At 38.0% G+C, this 19,819-nt stretch overlaps 1 protein-coding gene across 1 annotated transcript in view; it reads left to right on the top strand.

The window, feature by feature from the left end:
• The first annotated feature begins 241 nt into the window (after nt 1-241).
• Nucleotides 242-19,819, top strand: part of LOC101283832 (contactin-associated protein-like 3) — a 187,314-nt gene continuing 167,736 nt past the window's right edge. The window contains exon 1 of the mRNA XM_033429651.2: nt 242-464. Coding sequence (XP_033285542.2) covers nt 380-464 — 85 coding nt within the window. The 5' untranslated portion in view covers nt 242-379. The remainder of the gene's footprint in view (nt 465-19,819) is intronic.

Raw genomic sequence — 19,819 nt, 5'->3', positions numbered from 1 at the left:
CAGCGTGGTGAAGCTCGGTCTCAGACTGAAGTCCACTGAACTGCTCAGCTGTTCAGAGTGGGAAACCTGCAGGTGAAGGAGCTAGGACCGCGGATTCGGATTCGGAGCAAGCGCAGGTTGAAGACCTTCACCGACTTGACTCGCACTTCCTCCCGCCACCGCCAGGAGCGCCCGGGACGCGTGGAGCTCGCAGAGCGGCGGGAGCGGGTGGGGGTGGGGGTGCAGGCTGGGGCTCCCGCCCCGCCGGCTGCGCGGGTTCGCCGAGCCGGGAGGAGGGAGCGCTGGCAACCCTGAGCGGGAGGGAGCTTGCAGACCCCGGCTCAGAGCAGCTGTCTGGACGCCGTGGGTTTTGGGGTGGGGAGCCCCGGCGACTGTGAACATGGACCCCGCCGCGGGAGCCTGTCTCAGGATGCTCTTTCTTTTGTCTGCCCAGCCCTGGAGTACATTAGCAGCAGGGAATACTTGTGAGTACAGCAAATCTTTTAAAACTTACACTGACAACTTAGAATTCGTGTTTTTAAAAAAATAATTGAATTTTACAAATGGAATCACTGGCCTGTTTCTGAAAATGAGGCATTTAAAAAACATCGCAAAGTCCCAACGCTTGGATAGGATGGTTTACAATGGTTTTTCCACTTGTCAAGTCTGTAATACACAAAGCCTGTTTTAACTTGTCTGGAGCTGAATTTCGTCTGTGTGCTGTTGTTTTGAATATTCATTGAGAAAGCTCAAGTTCTAGTAAAACCTAAAATTAACATGAGAATATTGAGGCAGAGAGAGACCAGAGCGAGAACTGCAGGAGATGAGGAGAGAAGAGCATGCCAATATGTCATTTATTTCTTTTGACTATGAATTCATCTTGCAGGATTTATGTCAGAAAAGAAATCGCTGGCCGACCTGGCCGTGTCCTGCGTTAGCGTAGATGTTTGCAGTTGGCGCCCTGCGGAATCGGGTACCAAGAACTCGGGCGCTGCAGCGGCGGGCAGGCTCCGCAGCAGAGCCCAGGCGGCAAACCTGGATAGTCCCCAGAATTACGAGAAGGATAGACCCCTCAGAAGTAGAAGGCTTTTGCTTAAAGGAAAAACATAACCTGCCATTCAGGTTCATTTGCAAGTGCACGTGCTTGTATATTGTGATGTGCTGTGTTTCTGATTTTGTTGGTTCAGTGAAAATGTATTAACCTCTCAGTTCTGGACTGGCAATATGAGTCTGATCTAAAGATGCTAGCCAGATTGATTCAGCGGACCTCAAGGCATTTTAATCTGGAAATCAGAAAAAGTTTTCGAAGTGTTATTCAGATTGAAATCTCCATCATAGGGCTTTTCTTTCCTTGAGGGATTTTAAGAAAGTCCCCTTAGTCCTACATCCACATCCCATCCCCCTCAAGAATTTTTTAAAAATCAGGTTGTAGGGAGTAAGGCAAGCTATTATGCATTTCAAGAAAGTGCTAGTAGGCATGTTAGAAACCGAACTTGTTGCTGGATATCCAGTTTTATCCGGGGGTGGGGTGGGCTGGGGAACTCTGCCCTTACCAGGAAGTTTGTGCTAAAGTGAAAAGGATTTTGTACAAATAGTTACCCTTCCAGCATTCATCCATATATGCCCCGAGGCTGTGATAAGTTTGTGTTGTCATCATGTAGTATCAGCTCATTTAATGCCATATTATAGGAGTCACTCCTGAAAATGAGCCTTAGTCTCCTTTAAGAAAATACTGCCCTGTGTTTCAGAATTTTAATTTAGCTTTGGGCACAATTTCCATGAATTAATTAAAATAGGGGCATTTACATGAAATCCTTAGGTCCTGCAGTAAAGCATTTATCACTTTGCTAAGAAATTAAAAATGACTAGTACTAAATGATTTGCTAGTATAAAAGAATTGTAGAATAATTTAACATAGTACACTGAGGTGCTATTAAAAAGTCACCAGAGGTCACTCTTACTTAAAGGAAACATGGCTTCAAAAATCCTTCCCTTAGAAGAAGAGCGCTGTGCTGCCTTTCTTGTCTCCTTAGTTGTGATTACAGGATATTGCAAGATCAGTTATTTTGATATTTCTTTATTTTCTGTTTGTATTTTATTCCCTGAAATCCACAGAGGTATCATGTTCTTCATACTGAGCATCTTTTTTAAGAGTCACATGCTCTGAGGTGCTCGGTGTCTGAATATCCAGGCAGATATCCTTTTCTGAATTGGATATATCTCTAAGCTCAGTTTGTCTGGGTCTCTGGCTGACTCTTCAAATGTCAATGCTAGTTTTCACTTTTCAGCCTCTGTTTTATTTAGATGTGTTTAGTACTCATTAAAAGTTCAGTAAGTTAAAAGTACCTATGTAAATTTGCATGGCTAAGAACATTTTAGATACTACAGTTAGAGTCCTTGATCACCACAAAGATGGCTATTATAGTTGTTCAAGTGTCAAGTATATATTTAAATGTCTTTGCAGACTTAAAGCTTCATAGAGGCTACACAAGCTGTGTTTGATAATTGATGGCTAATATCATTTGACAGTATCCTTTGTAGCAGTAGAAGTAATGGTGAATGAATCTTATTATAGTCTAGATTAGCTAATTTGACCAATTGGGTTTTTCCTTAACTCTCGAATATTTGGGAGGTGTTTGTTTGTATGTGTAGATGTATATACAAGCAAGGTATTTCAAACCTGTATTTGAAATTTGTTACTACATAAATCAAGGTAGAGGGTTCTTTTAGTCCTGTCCCATCATTTGAGAAATTCTAAAGAGGAGTTTGCCAGCAGGATGGGTTTTAGGCTACCAACAAGAAATCACGAACATCAGCATTTGCTCAAGTCTTTTGATTGCTAACCTTTTATTCCTAAGAAGTGTTTTAAGAACTCAAGTAATCTTTTCAGACAAGACTTTAAAACTAACAAAAATGAAATATTCTTAAGCCCTGATAAAATAATGAGAATTGTATGTAAATTTTTAAAAAGGTAAAGATCTTCTCCCCAAAAGGATACAGTGACATTTTTCCTCTATTTACAACTGGTTCTCAGTAGTAAATTAGTCAGACGGGGGGTCAACCTGGGTGAGGTTCTGGCATAAGACATACTCTCATACAGAACTTGGTTGAAACATTTGACACCTCAGAAATTATCCATGTTTTGACATGAATCTTTATAATTAATGGGAAATTTTAAGTCAGGAGGAGTCTACACAGGGCGAGGGTAATGTTTCTAAATAGCCAAAAACATGGGCTTTTTTTTTTTCTCTTATTCTCTGTCTTTTTGAAGATAAAACAAGTTGAATGGATAGCATCCTCTAAAATATGGCCTAGGACCTGACATTTAAAAATTGTGCATCTCTACTTGGTCTGCCTTCTAGAACTCTTTGTATTTAGTCAAGATGAAAGTGTTATTCTAATGGAGTTATCCTCTTAAATGGAACGCAAGAGGAAAGTTAGAATACAGATTCCAAGTTAGAGTCCTGTTTTCCAGAAGTTGTTGTGCAGACAGTGATTGGTTTGCTCACTTCCTACCATGAGCCACAAGTGGAAGAGGGCAATAGCTCTCTGTTTTAGGATTATCCCTGTGAATCTACTATTTGTTTATGAACTTTCAGATCTTTTTGGGGGGAGGAAGAAGAGATATAATCTGAATAAGAAAATGTCAATATTTTGATTGCATATTTAGTGTTGTAAATCTGTCTCCTGGATCGCATGTCACTTTGAGGAGTAATGTTCACTCTTTCCTGATTAAGGAACAATACAATTGGAATTTACAGCTGAATTATTTTCCCCATATAAGTAAAGTACAAGCTATAGCTAGTAGCTGCTGTCCTCCCTAACTCTACTCCCCAGTGAATAGAAAAAGGACTGAAGTCTCTGAAAAGGACTGAAGCCAGTGTTAGACATTTCAGCCGCTGTTGATGGTGATTATTTGATGTAAATGATGACATTTATAGACCCAGGGGTTCAATTTAGTGAGTGTTACACACTCATCCGCACCTTGTTAAATCTCAGTACTTGTAATTTTCTCTAGAAGTCTCCTTTTGTTTCCTTCCCCTGTCAAAAGTGCCCTTCTTGTTGTGAGAATAAAAGATGTATTTCTGGCCCACTACAGGTGGGGCACACAACTTGAATCACTGTTCTGGGAGTGGTAATCAGGATTTGTTTTTATCCAACAAGGTCTCTTCCCTGTTATGTCCTGCATATATATGAGAGGTCTCTGCCCTTGGTTGGGGGAGCAGATCAAGCCTGTTTTGTTGGCCAACATGAGAGACAAACATGTGATCTTCATGTAATACCTAGTGCTTGATCTAGGCAAATATATTAGCACCTCAATTTGAAGATTTGTATCAGATTTGAATCCTTTCTTCACTGGAGCAATGGCTCCTTATGTGCTAAAGTGTTACTGTATCATCTTTAATGAAAGTTTATTAATATGATCCTCTAATAGATATTATCCACAATATTATTCTTTTAAAATAAAAATAACATATATAGTATAATAGTGAGACACTTGTATAAATTATCCTAACCCAATAACATGCTGAACCTTAAGAATTTGGTATAAAAATATATGCATTGCAGAATGGAGGAACTGAACATAATGCTACAACTGCTAAGAAGTATAAAATCATGAGAATTGATTTAAGTGAATGTCTAATAGTGTGTTTATCATATGTCTCTTCTCAAGGATATTGTTTGTCAGAACTCCTGTCATTTCAATGGGCAGAGATTCTTTGTAATTATTTGCTAAGTGTCATCAACATATTCTATTGCTATGTGAGCACAGTCAATCTCAAGTAATGCCATGTGTGCTAAGACAATACAGTCCATAAAGAAGTTTTCACATTGGGTAATATGGACTAAAATCCTACTACTGCTTTAATTGGTGCAGGCTTCTTTTTGCCTCAATAGTGTGCTTAGTGGTTATCTAGAGTGAGTCGAATCCTCCAAGTTAATCAGGATTATCCCTGTGAATCTACTGTTTCTTTATGAATTTTCAGATCTTTGGGGAGGAAGAAGAGATATAATCTGAATAAGAAAATGTCAGTATTTTGGTTGATATTTAGATTGAATTATTTATGTCTGCCTATTTCTGAAAGGCATTAGACCATATGTAATATGTTCCTTGGTTTAGGGAGGGAGCCTATCAGAGGATGTGCCCCTGGAGCAGGTGAATGGGGAATCCATTCGTGATTCAGTGAAACATGTTGGGGAAAATGAGCATAGAATATAGAGAGAAGTATTTAGTAAGCACTGGAGCTTGGACTTTTTGGAAAGAGTCTTCAACAAACTGGTAAACGGACCGTGTTTTTTAAAAAAATCATATTTGAATAAACTTCCTAGAAACACAGAGGTCAGAATATTTTTGAAAACTTAGGGAAAACAACATTTTTTCTCCAAAAAAACTTACAAAGTCCATGTGACTATCAACACAGAGTGACAGGCAAGGCTAGAGCTGTGAGGGTCCTGAAGCTTATGCAACTGGGGGAGACTCTTTAAGCAAACAAACAAACAAACAAAATGACCCTAAAGACACATTATCAGTGACCCTCCCACGCCTGAAAGCCTGTTCTGGGGAGAAGACTGGAGCTCAAGAATGTCTGCTCCTTTGAGTTGATTTGGAAAAAAAACCCCAAATCATTCAAAAGTACTAAATAAAGGACATATTCACTAACAAAAATCTCAATTAACTGAGGAAATTTGAATTTGAATTTTTCCCTTTAAATCAAAATCAGAATTTGAATATACAAGTATACTTATAAAAGTATAAAAGAGTTCAAACAATTTGGAATGAATAGATCCAGGGTTTACCTGCAATTCTAATTCTAATCCTGAAAAACAAATATGAAATCAACCTCTGGATCTTCTCCCCACTTACTTTTCAGAGCCTTTAAAGGCTTGGCTTCAACATACAAAGTTCTTCAGAGCAACTTCTAAAGTGTTCCCACTCCATCTGCCTACCTGGGGCCCACTGCAGTGCTGATTGCTATAGGCTCTGTTGTATCATATTAATTAACTTTTAAAAACTGAATTATTTATGTCTACCTACTTCTGAGAGGCAGTAAACCATATGTAATATGTTCCTTCAAAATATCATACTTGTTTTTTCCAGTTTGAGCTCTATGGCATAAGATTAAAATCTTTGTGCTAGTTAAAGTTATACACAACTTGTAAATACTGTAAAAACTAACACAAGATTGTAAATCAACTATACTCCAATGTAAAATAAAAAGTTAAAAAAAGAGAGGGTATGATAGAGTGACCTTTTGACATTATGCAGGAACATTGTTTAATAGGCCCACGATTGTTTAATTACCTAGAAGAATGCACCCATGTCTGATTTGGTCATTTACTATTTGATTGGAGTTCAGACGCTGAAATTGATGATTTCTTTTTTTTTTTTTCAGGGACATATGGTAACTACAAAGGTTTTATTGCCCTGTAGGACATTGATCAGTTTTTATGTAACCTAGCAAATCTCATTCTAACGTTCCTCCATAAATGCCTGTAAATTCCTAGTTTCTCAAAATGTGCTTTTACTGGATTAGTCATTAGTGAGTTTATGATTCTCTGACATGCATTTGTTCTATATTTGCATGTGTTGTGTTTTTAACTTTCTGAAAATAATGCTCTGACATAGAGATTGCACATGTCTGGTAGGTGTATACCTAAACTTGTGTGATAATACAGGTGCTTAGTTTGAGTGTTGCTTTACAATAAATTTCCTTTCTGGTTCATTAGAAACTTTATTTTTCAATAATAATATAGGGAGTCTGGCTAGCAATAAAAAATAAAAATATTCTCCTTAGTTTCCTGGTAGTGGGTATTTTCAATGTGCTGATTTGAAATAGTATTGAAACATAAAGTACTTGAAATTTTGAGTAGTTTAAAGTTAGAAACTATATAATTTTTTTAAAATATATGCCCATTTAGTGGACCAGTTTTAAAAAAAACCTCCCTCCAAGGCTATTAATCACAAATGAAAAAATGATATATGTTATCTAGGCTATGGCTTTTATTAAGTTTTTACTTGGTAGTACGTCAGGAAAAGATACTCATGGAGGACGTGCTAGTTATAGCTAACTCATGGAGAGAAACTTAAAAAGTGTTTGGTTTTTAAACTGGCAAATACAATACTTTTGGATGTGTCATTTTAGGGGTGTGGTAAATGGTGTATCAGATATTTAAATTTATGTGTTCCTAAGTTGTATCACCTGTGGTTCCATCTCTGGTCTTAGTGGCTGTCACCTGTGGAGAAGGAATTTTTATGCCACGTGTTCACTGGACCACTGTGGGAGGAAGGGGCTGGTGAACCTTGTTTGGAATCAGTGACAGTTTCGATAACCTCAGAAGCCACTTAACGCTGTGGCGTAGACCTAGGGTCCCCACATGCTCCTTTCAGTAGCATCTCATTACTTGGGGTGTTCAAGACCCAACAGAGGGTTTCTCTGGAGCTTAGGAGCAAGCAGTGACATCGCTGCTTGGATGAATGCAGGAGTGACCTGCTGCCTTGAGACATAAGACCAGGTGCCACCTGCAGTTCTCAAGGTTGTAATTAGTTTTTATTTTAACGTTTATAAATCCTCAGGCAACCAAAGAGCTTGATAACGTTAAGCTAAATATACTCCTTCTCGGAGTGGTGAATTGGTGGGAGAAGTGGCAGAATGAACCCTGTGTGTGTACGTATGTTTGTGTGTCTTAAGGGAGGCTGGTTGGGTAGAGAGACCTGCTGAAGGAATTAAAAACCACTGTCAATAGTTGTAAGAGAGGCACAGATTGGATTAGGTGACAATCCAGTTATGTGGGATTGAGCTATTTCTTACTTGTTACCATGCAGAACGGATATTCTCCACTTTGGATTTCTGAGCATGTGAGCAATCAGGAAATACAAAGACATCTGCCCTGATCCAGTTGAAGCTATTACCTTCACGTGTCGGAGGTTCTAGGATATTGGTATGCAGCCACCTTTAGAACCAGCAGCACTTAACCTGCCTCTGAGGCCTTCCCAGGTCCTGGTTCCTGTTAATATAGTTCTAAGGAATGGCTGGTAGGATTTTGATTTAAAGGTGAGTAGATATAATAAAGGGAATCTGATTAGCATTAGAAAATAATTCAGTAATTTGATTCAGTTCAAGGAAAGTAATTTTAATATAAACTATTATGGAAGAAAATAGTTTAAGAACTGTTAACTATTTTAATGTCTCAGATTTGGCTGATGTAAGAAAAATAATATGTTTCTATAGACATCTGTTCAAATATTTGGAGATTATCAAAATTAAGGATTTGTCATATAGCTTTACGTTTGCTGTGTCTTTGATGATTAGGAACTTGAGAATAAGGACATTGCTATACACTAAAAGTGTAATAATACAACATAAAAAGAAAAAAATAGCTGTGTAATGTCATCAAGCTGGCTAGCTGCTGTGTGTCTGTGATTCTTAGGCTTCTCTGCAACGTTGTGTTAATTCATGGAAGTTTCTTTTTTTAATTTATTAATTAATTTATTTATTTTTGGTCTTCATTGCGGCACTGAGGCTACGGGCTTTCTCTAGTTGTGGCCAGCGGGGGTTACTCTTTGTTGTGGTGCGCGGGCTTCTCACTGAGGTGCCTTCTCTTGTTTCGGCGCACGGGCTCTAGGCACAAGGGCTTCAGTAGTTGTGGTGCATGGGCTTAGTTGCTCCGCGGCATGTGGGATTTTCCGGGACCAGGGATCGAACCCATGTTCCCTGCATTGGCAGGCACACTCTTAACCACTACTCCACTAGGGAAGTCCCGATTCATGGAAGTTCTGATAAGAAAACCTGTGAGCCTTGACATTTCAGAGCACATCCTTTTCTATGGTGTGAACCATGCCCTCATTTCGAGGGGTTAAAAAAATTGGGAGACTGAAAGAGGATATGTTGAATAGAGTTTAGTTAAGGTATGTATAAGAGAGTTTAAGGGAGCAAACGCCAAATTACTCTTTGCTTTCTTAAAGTGACAAGGAACACTTTTCCTGGCATAGAACACAGTAGAATTGACAGATCTCAGAGTCAATTACCTATTAGAGGTAAGTCGAATGATCTATTTTGAGCTATGGTACAAGGTTAACAAACATAATATTGATTTTCCAGATTATGAGAATAAATTTTGGATCATAATTATTTACTATTCTTTTGTCATGATGAACTACTGATCTATTTTAAGAAACCTGAAAACCTGATCTTTGGGAGATTTGCATCGCTGATTTCACTTGTTCTTCTTCTAAGTGATAGGATTCATTTGTTGGAAGATAGGCTGCATGTTTGCCTAGGAAAAGTTCCTTTTCCTCATGAATATTGCTGCAAGGTGAAACAGGAGTGGGAAGATACATCCTTCAGGCTATTGCGCATTTGAGCATGAAAAGGACATATGTTGTATCTTTTTTTTTTTTTGGGGGGGGTACGTGGGCCTCTCACTGCTGTGGCCTCTCTCATTGTGGAGCACAGGCTCCGGACGCGCAGGCTCAGCGTCCATGGCTCACGGGCCCAGCCGCCCCGCGGCATGTGGGATCTTCCCGGACCGGGGCACGAACCCGCGTGCCCTGCATCGGCAGGCGGACTCTCAACCACTGCGCCACCAGGGAAGCCCCATATGTTGTATCTTAATCACGATCCCAGTTCCCTAGGGATGAGACTGGGTTACCCACCCTCCCAAGGCCTCCCTCCCAACCCCCAGCATCAACATTCCCAGAGCCGCCATGAGCATCTTCCTCCGTTTTCTTAGATGGAGGTGATGCCGAATGACTTTCTGGGTTGACTTAACGTGGATTTGGCCAGCCAAAGAGGTGTTCTTCCTCCTTCACTACTTCCTGTGGGATCCATCCCCCTTAGGTCTTCCACTGTTATTCCATTTCCCAGGTGTAAGAGGGACTGAAGTGGGAGGATGGCAGTGAGAATGAAAAAGTGACACTGCACACAAAGAACACTTTCAGGACTTAATGGTTGTTTGATTATATGTGGAGTAATAAGAAATGGGAGTGTGAAGGACTGGGGTATTGGCAAGTGACTTAAACAAAACTGGGAATTGTTGGTTCACATCATTTCATTTCAGGCAAGGTCAGATCCAGATGAGCCTGTGCCATCAGGATCAGCCTCTCTTCATCGTTCAGCTCTGTCTTCCCAGCGTCAGCTTGATGCTCAGGCAGGAATCTGCTTGGTAGCTCCATGTCCAAGGTCAACCTTCCTAGTCGCAGTGATAGAGAGAATGCTTTCCTCTATTTGGACTTTGGTCCTTATTACCCTGAAGCACTAAGTGTGTATTTATTTGTTTATTCCCTCAACTTGAGCTCCAAGAAAGCAGAGACTTCCTCTTTCTTTTTTTTTGTTATTCCTACTTCCTAATCCCCAGAGCACAGGGATGGTCCTGGAAGACAGTGGGTTCTCAATACATATTTGTTGGATAAGTAAAAAGGTGAATGATTCTTTCCCAAAACATCCAGCAAGATCCCCAGATCTGACTCTCACTGTTTTGTCTGTGTTGTGACTGCTCTTACCCAGCTACTGTGACAGGAAAGGGTGGCCCTCATGATCAGTGGTGGAGCCAGGAAGTGATGGCAACTTGTTCCTTGACCAGATGCTTTGACCGCATCACTTTGACAAGAAAGCAAAATGCACAATCCATTTAGGTAATTAGTTTAACATCTGTTATGAAAAGCACTAGCTTTCAGGCTCCTATTGGCTTCATAGAACAGATGCTTGGTTACATATCTCCCTCCTTGATCGGATTTTAAACTTCCTGAAAACAGAATCACGCTTCTTTGTTCCTACAGTGCTTTGCTGATGGTACTCAGTAAGTACCAAATAAATGGAGAAATTAATATATTTTAAATATGCTACCTTGAAAGTATATAGAATATCTGCAGAATCCCCCTGTGTATTTTATAATCATTTTTTAGGTGGCCTAATAGAAATGAATTTTTATGTGACTATCCCTGAGCTCTCTACTAGCCAACTGATTTGTTCATGGAACGATCCATTGGCTGATTTTGAGTGTTTTGTTTTCTTACAGTAGGAAAATGCCTGACATAATTTCTGACCCAAGGCTTTGATAAAAAGCATGGTGCCTGTTCTAAGAGTTGCTGGGAAGCCCTGAGGGAGAGCTTGAAAAGGCCAGGTGTCAGGGGAATTACCAAAGACCAACAAGCAGCAAAGTGGAGGCCTTCTGGCAGGTATTATTAGGCAAGATGACTGTATCTAGGGAGATCTTGATCAAGTCTGATCTCAGCAAGGCTCCATATTCAGGAGGAGCCTGAAACAGAGGTGCCTGGGGGCAGTGTGTAATTGGCATTCTCCCCAAGCCTGGTTCATAGTGTCTACCTGCTACTTGAAGCAGCATCTAATCCAGGTGGGAAAGGCTCACTGCGCATCAGGGCAGAGGGCTTGCAGGTGCACAGGTGGCCATTGCACTTCAGTGTAGGTGTCCAGTTGTCTCCTTGACACCCATGAGGCTAAATTCATTTGGGTCACAGCTGCCTCTGGGAGTGAGAACCATGGAGTCTGTGTCCAGTAACCTGCAACATCAAGTGGAAGCTCCCATTGTGCTTGCAGACTTGACCCCCTGGTCTAGGGTGAGGGATTTCTGAGTCTGTTTATGGCTGGCCATTATTGTCAACAAAACCTGTTATTATCTTTGAGAAGTTTTATGACTAGCTAGCTCAAAGGCATGACAAAATGCACATGCTATCACTTTAAGACTATCTCTATTTTCAAACAAAGATTGTTTGTATTTTCAGAATTACATAGAAGGGCACAGTGGAGGTATATAAATGAAGATGATTCCAGCAGCACTCCTTCAAACAGCATAAAACTATAAAATTCAACAAGATGTACTAACATAATGAGTCACACTTTCAGATAGGCAGTGGAGTGGAGTGGTTATGAAAGGAATGTTTGGATTAGGTTTCTGCTTCCACTGATTAATGCCAGCTGTGTGACCCTGGGTAATTTGCTTATCCTTTCTGTGTCTCAGTTTCCTTGTCTCCAAAAATATAAATAATAATTATACCCCATCTCATAGACCTGTTATGAAGATTAAATTAATTAATATATATAAATAATGCCTGGAACATAGCAAGTCCTCAGTGAATTTTAGCCATTACTATTGCTCCTGTTAATCTCAAGTGTAAAATCAGAGATGTAACTTTGGTCCATGACTTTGGGTAGAATAATCAGATAAGCAATTTTAGGGAAAGACATTTATACTGGGTATTTCCATTATTCAAAGTATTATCACTAATACTGCAAGATTAAGACAATATTACAAAAGAAGAATATTTAAAGATAAGTTTATGTCATAGAATTAGAAACTCTAACAGTACATTGATATGTTTCAGCTTTCTGTAATATTATATCTCTCTAAACAATAAAGCTTTTCAGATTAAACTATTTGGATTAAATTGTCACTAGCAACTTTAACTTCTTTCAGTTTCATATATATATATATATATATATATATATTAACATCTTTATTGGAGTGTAATTGCTTAACAATGGTGTGTTAGCTTCTGCTTTATAACAAAGTGAATCAGTTATACATATATATATGTTCCCATATCTCTTCCCTCTTGTGTCACCCTCCCTCCCACCCTCCCTATCCCACTCCTCTAGGTCGTCACAAACCACCTAGCTGATCTCCCTGTGCTATGCGGCTGCTTCCCACTAGCAATCTATTTTACGTTTGGTAGTGTATATATGTCCATGCCACTCTCTCACTTTGTCACAGCTTACCCTTCCCCCTCCCCATATCCTCAAGTCCATTCTCTAGTAGGTCTGTGTCTTTATTCCCGTCTTACCACTAGGTACTTCATGACCTTTTTTTTTTCTTAGATTCCATATATATGTGTTAACATACGGTATTTGTTTTTCTCTTTCTGACTTACTTCACTCTGTATGACAGATTCTAGGTCCATCCACCTCACTACAAATAACTCAATTTCATTTCTTTTTATGGCTGAGTAATATTCCACTGTATATACGTGCCACATCTTCTTTATCCATTCATCCAATGATGGACACTTAGCTTGCTTCCATGTCCTGGCTACTGTAAATAGAGCTGCAATGAACATTGTGGTACATGACTCTTTTTGAATTATGGTTTTCTCAGGGTATATGCCCAGTAGTGGGATTTCTGGGTCCTATGGTAGTTCTATTTGTAGTTTTTTAAGGAACCTCCATACTGTTCTCCATAGTGGCTGTATCAGTTTACATTCCCACCAACAGTGCAAGAGTGTTCCCTTTTCTCCACACCGTCTCCAGCATTTATTGTTTGTAGATTTTTTGATGATGGCCATTCTGACCGGTGTGAGGTGATATCTCATTGTAGTTTTGATTTGCATTTCTCTAATTATTAATGATGTTGAGCAATTTTATGTGTTTGTTGGCAATCTGTATATCTTCTTTGGAGAAATGTCTATTTAGGGCTTCTACCCATTTTTGGATTGGGTTGTTTGTTTTTTGGTTATTGAGCTGCATGAGCTGCTTATAAATTTTGGAGATTAATCCTTTGTCAGTTGCTTCATTTGCAAATATTTTCTCCCATTCTGAGGGTTGTCTTTTGGTCTTGTTTATGGTTTCCTTTGCTGTGCAAAAGATTTTAAGTTTCATTAGGTCCCATTTGTTTATTTTTGTTTTTATTTCTCTAGGAGGTGGTTCAAAAAGGATCTTGCTGTGATTTATGTCATAGAGTGTTCTGCCTATGTTTTCCTCTAAGAGTTTGATAGTGTCTGCCTTACATTTAGGTGTTTAATCCATTTTGAGTTTATTTTTGTGTATGTTGTTAGGGAGTGTTCTAATTTCATACTTTTACATGTACCTGTCCAGTTTTCCCAGCACCACTTATTGAAGAGGCTGTCTTTTCTCCACTGTATATTCTTGCCTCCTTTATCAAAGATAAGGTGACCATATGAAGGAAATGATAGCAAAGATCAATAAAACTAAAAGCTGGTTCTTTGAGAAGATAAACAAAATTGATAAACCATTAGCCGACATATATTTTTCCATTAGCTGAAAAGGACTCCCCAGATCAAGACAATATGCCTCTGAAACATATACTGCTTGTTATCCGGCTGTTTTTTATGAAGTCTTCTAAGACATATAGTATCTGACCATCAATATGGATTGTTTGACATTTATGATAGTGAAATGAGTGTTAGTGTCCAAGTCAAACATATTTTGTATGCTTTGGAATGTCATCTCCCTTAGAATGAGTATGAAAACTTTGGTGTGGATCCTTGGAAAGAGAGCATTACTGTTTGATTCTGAAAGGTTAGGTTTAGCCCCATCTCTTAAAATTTTCTCATGTCCCCTTTTCTGCAGTTATCCCATTACTGACTTATTCAAACCCTCTAAATCTCTGGCATTTACTATTTTTGTTAAAATTTTATTTATTTATTTATTTTTGGCTGTGTTGGGTCTTCGTTTCTGTGCGAGGGCTTTCTCTAGTTGCGGCGAGCGGGGTCCACTCTTCATCCTGGTGCGTGGGCCTCTCACTATCGCGGCCTTCTTGTTGGGGAGCACAGGCTCCAGACACGCAGGCTCAGTAGTTGTGGCTCACGGGCCTAGTTGCTCCGTGGCATGTGGGATCTTCCCAGACCAGGGCTCGAACCCATGTCCCCTGCATTGGCAGGCAGATTCTCAACCACTGCGCCACCAGGAAAGCCCTGGCATTTACTATTGTTGTCTTCATGATTTTCCTGTCTCTACCTCACCTCCTTCTGATCCATTTGCTGCTATCCTGCTGCCAGAAAAATCTTTCTAAAGACCACTTACCTGATGATCTTGCTTTTCTGGGTAAAGATTTTTGAATCTTCCCTCACATCACACACACACACACACACACACACACACACACACACACTTATTCCTTGAAAGGTCCCTTCCCTTCACTTACTGTTCCTAGTCCCTCCTTTAACTGACCCTAAACTACAACCACCACCTAGCTACACTGGAATTCTTCCATCAGGACTTTCACTTACCCCTCCCTCTACTTCTGGCACTTTCTCTCCATGTCTTGTCTTCCTGTTGAATACAGTCATCTAGGCTCTTACAGATCCATTTCCAGGAAACATATGCTCACAATAAAAATAAAAACATAAAATGCAAGAGGAAGAATCCTCAGAAATAATAAACTACAGAATTAGACCAAAATAAATGTATATATTGAAATAGATTTAGGATATAAAATTTGTTTTATATGTATAAAGAAATAAAAGATTAGAAGAATGAAAGAATAAGAGACTATCAAAATGATCAAGTAGAATTGAAAAAGAGTAATATTGAGAAATGAAAAACGTAATCACTGAAATAAAGAATTTAGTGAATGCTGAAACAGCAGATTAGACACAGGTGAAGAGAGACTCAACAAATTAGAAGACACATTTGAAATAAATAACCAGTATGCACCACAGAGAGATGAAGAGATGGAAAATATGAAAGCCAGGTTAGGGGACAGGGTACAGTGATTGATTTTTGTATCTGATCTGAGTTCTAGAAGGAAGAGCATGTGGGAAAAAGAAATACTTAAGAGATAATCTATGGGAATTGCCCAGAATTGAAGAGAGTCACCAATGTTTAGATTCAGGAAACCTCTCAAATCCCTAGTAATAGAAAGGAAAATAAATTCCCACCCAAAACACCACTTTATATTGGAACTGTAGAACACCAGAATCAAGAGATGTTAAAAGCAGATAAAAGATAAGTATAACAAATAAACAAACAAAATCAGAGACAAGAACTGTTAAAGTTCTGAGAGGGAATAATTACCAACCAAGGATTGTAGACTCTGACTTTCTCTTTCTTTCTCTTTCAAGAATGAAGGTAAGATAAAGCCATTTACAGAAATATAAAATCAAAGAGCATTTAAGATGAATTAACCTTCACTAAAGAAGTGTTAATGGATATACTTAGCAAGAAAGAAAATTATTACAGAGGGCAGTTATGAGTACTTATAATCTAGTAGCTAGAAACAAATGGCAGGTCCTCAGGTATAATCACATATTTGAACAGTAGTAAAGCTGTTTGTACAGCAACATCTTTATGAAGTTGATGGAATTAAAAGGAAGAAGACAAGATAAATCTAAGTGATCAATTGAAAATATAGTTGGAGAAGGCTTACCAGACTTAAAGCATTCTAAGGTCCCTGCATTATTTTGTTTAATTTTAGGCTTTGTTAAATTGTTAAGCAGAATGTAGTGTAAAATTTTAAGGATAACCACTAAAAGAAGAGTAATAGGACATATACATTTCAAACCAGTAGGAAAAATGGAATGGGATGGGGGTAGATTTCAGTCTGTTCAACAGAAAGCAAGAAGAGAGGGGAGGAGAAAATAACTGAGAAAAATAGACAAATAAGCATAAAATAGAATAAAATGAAGTGATAAGGATATAGAAGTTTGAATAAATTATTTCCAACTTTGATTTTAAGGGTATATATATAACAGTTAGAAAATATTATTCAGGCTTTTCAATTACATGTGGAATATTTACATTTTTACTTAACCATAAAACCAGTTTCAATAAATTTAAAAGAATTAGTAACATAAAAATAAAATTTCTTAAAACTGAAAAGCAATAATGTATCTCAATTATAAAAGCTCATATTGTGCTGAGTTAGATGAATGGAAAACAATAATTAAAAAAAAATACCTAGAAACATGGTCACATTTTAAACCACCAAAAATAATGATATAAACTGATTTGCTATAATGGAATGAGAGCTAGTTTGACTTCAGCAGAGCTGTAATACCAGAAGCAAAAAGAAATATAAAAATAAATATAAGTTCTGAAGGAAAATGACTTTTTTACTAGAAACTATTATTTAAACCATCGTAAAACATGACTGGAGAGGATGAAGAGGGGGACTAAAATCTTGCTAATATTCTTTGAGAAATAGGTAAAATTTAACCATAGACATTGTTTAAAAATTGAGATAAAGTATTGCATTATAAATAGAAGGATGATCAGTAGAAAATAAATTAAATGTGATATTTTGTGTACTTTTCAAAATCATGAAACTGATTTTCCTCCTCAGAAAAAGTCTTATTTTCTGTTTAATGTTTTATTATGATTGCATGTTTTTTCATTCATTGTTCTTTCATCTGATAGTGAGAATATTCTTGGTTAAACAAAGAAAGTTTGTGCTTTAGAATAGGTGTATGAGGCTATTTAAGCATGTGGATTTTTTTTTTTACCCAATATATTTTTTTTTATAGACTACTGTTGGCTTGTGGAAGCAGCCCTGTGAAAACTGTTAAGGATGATGAGTAGCACCACTGGGTGGATTTGGGTGACACAATGTGATTCATGCCCTTAACATCTTACTAGTATATGTAGAAATTTTCACCAATTATTGTTGCTGATAAATAACTCAAACATTTTCCTGTAAGTGATTAAAATATTTGTCTATTTCTCAGATTTTTAAATAGAATGAAATTGGATCTTATCATGCATTTTCTATAAAAATCTGGAGTTCCCTTTAGGTTAACAGATTTGTATCTTTTATAAACTAATTTTAAGTTCTATAATCTTACATAACGCTTATATTTAGTCTTATGTATAATATACATGTAGTCAGGTATACGAAAGAAAAGGCCATTTCCATACCTGGTATAATTCAACAAATCCTGTGAATTTTTAATTTCTACTTGCTGCAGAATTAAAATGTTTCACCTTCTATTTGACATGAGTGCTGTACACCAGCACAGTTTGGAAGTTTCGTACAGAAAGAGAAAAAAACATGCTCTTCAGTTAAATTTTTAAAGAAATGTTTCGCTGTACCTTGTGAAAATAATACCAAATAGTTATTTTATCTTTCTTTTTTTTGCAAATATGGACATTTTTTTAAACATCTTTATTGGAGTATAATTGCTTTACACTGGTGTATTAGCTTCTGCATCATAACAAAGTGAATCAGCTGTATGTATACATATATCCCCATATCCCCCATATCTCTTCCCTCTTGCGTCTCCCTTCCTCCCACCCTCCCTATCCTACTCCTCTAGGTGATCACAAAGCACTGAGCTGATCACCCTGTGCTATAGGGCTGCTTCCCACTAGCTATCTATTTTACATGTGGTAGTGTATATATGTCCATGCCACTCTCTCACATTGTCCCAGCTTACCCTTCCCCCTCCCCGTATCCTCAAGTCCATTCTCTAGTAGGTCTGCATCTTTATTCCCATCTTGCCCCTAGGTTCTTCATGACCATTCTTTTTTTTTCCCTTAGATTCCATATAAATGTGTTAGCATACAGTATTTGTTTTTCTTTTTCTGACTTACTTCACTCTGTATGACAGACTCTAGGTCCATCCACCTCACTACAAATAACTCAATTTCATTTCTTTTTATGGCTGAGTAATATTCCATTGTGTATATGTGCCACATCTTCTTTATCCATTCATCCGATGATGGACACTTAGCTTGCTTCCATGTCCTGGCTATTGTAAATAGAGCTGCAATGAACATTGTGGTACATTACTCTTCTTGAATTATGGTTTTCTCAGGGTATATGCACAGTAGTGGGATTGCTGGGTCACATGGTAGAACTGTTTGTAGTTTTTTAAGGAACCTCCATACTGTTCTCCATAGTGGCTGTATCAGTTTACATTCCCACCAACAGTGCAAGAGTGTTCCCTTTTCTCCACACCCTCTCCAGCATTTATTGTTTGTAGATTTTTTGATGATGGCCATTCTGACCGGAGTGAGATGATATCTCATTGTAGTTTTGATTTGCATTTCTCTAATGATCAATGATGTTGAGCATTCTTTCATGTGTTTGTTGGCCATCTGTATATCTTCTTTGAAGAAATGTCTGTTTAGGTCTTCTGCCCATTTTTGGATTGGGTTGTCTGTTTTTTTGATATTGAGCTGCATGAGCTGCTTGTAAATTTTGGACATTAATCCTTTCTCAGTTGCTTCATTTTCAAATACTTTCTCCCATTCTGAAGGTTGTCTTTTCGTCTTGCTTATGCTTTCCTTTGCTGTGCAAAAGATTTTAAGTTTCATTAGGTCCCACTTGTTTATTTTTGCTTTTATTTCCATTTCTCTAGGAGGTGGGTCAAAAAGCTTCTTGCTGTGATTTATGTCATAGAGTGTTCTGCCTATGTTTTCCTCTAAGAATTTTATAGTGTCTGGCCTTCCTTTAGGTCTTTAATCCATTTTGAGTTTATTTTTGTGTATGGTGTTAGGGAGTGTTCTAATTTCATTCTTTTCCATGTAGCTGTCCAGTTTTCCCAGCACCACTTATTGAAGAGGCTGTCTCTTCTCCATTGTATATTCTTGCCACCTTTATCAAAAATAAGGTGACTGTATATGTGTGGGTTTATCTCTAGGCTTTCTATCCTGTTCCATTGATCTATATTTCTGTTTTTGTGCCTGTACCATACTGTCTTAATTACTGTAGCTTTGTAGTATAGTCTGAAGTCAGGGAGCCTGATTCCTCCACCTCTGTTTTTCTTTCTCAAGATTGCTCTGGCTATTCGGGGTCTTTTGTGTTTCCATACAAATTATGAAATTTTTTGTTCTACGTCTGTGAAAAATTCCAGTGGTAGTTTGATAGGGATTGCATTGAATCTGTAGATAGCTTTGGGTAGTATAGTCATTTTCACAATGTTGATTCTTCCAATCCAAGAACATTGTATATCTCTCCATCTATTTGTATCATCTTTAATTTCTTTCATCAGTGTCTTATAGTTTTCTGCATACAGGTCTTTTGTCTCCTTAGGTAGGTTTATTGCTAGGTATTTTATTCTTTTTGTTGCAATGGTAAATGGGAGTGTTTCCTTAATTTCTCTTTCAGATTTTTCATCATTAGTGTATAGAAATGCAAGAGATTTCTG

The sequence above is a fragment of the Orcinus orca genome, chromosome 6 (genome assembly GCF_937001465.1).
Source record: "Orcinus orca chromosome 6, mOrcOrc1.1, whole genome shotgun sequence".
Classification (NCBI taxonomy): domain Eukaryota; kingdom Metazoa; phylum Chordata; class Mammalia; order Artiodactyla; family Delphinidae; genus Orcinus; species Orcinus orca.
Note: the sequence above shows the minus strand (reverse complement) of the source record. Positions and strands in the feature narration are given on the sequence as shown.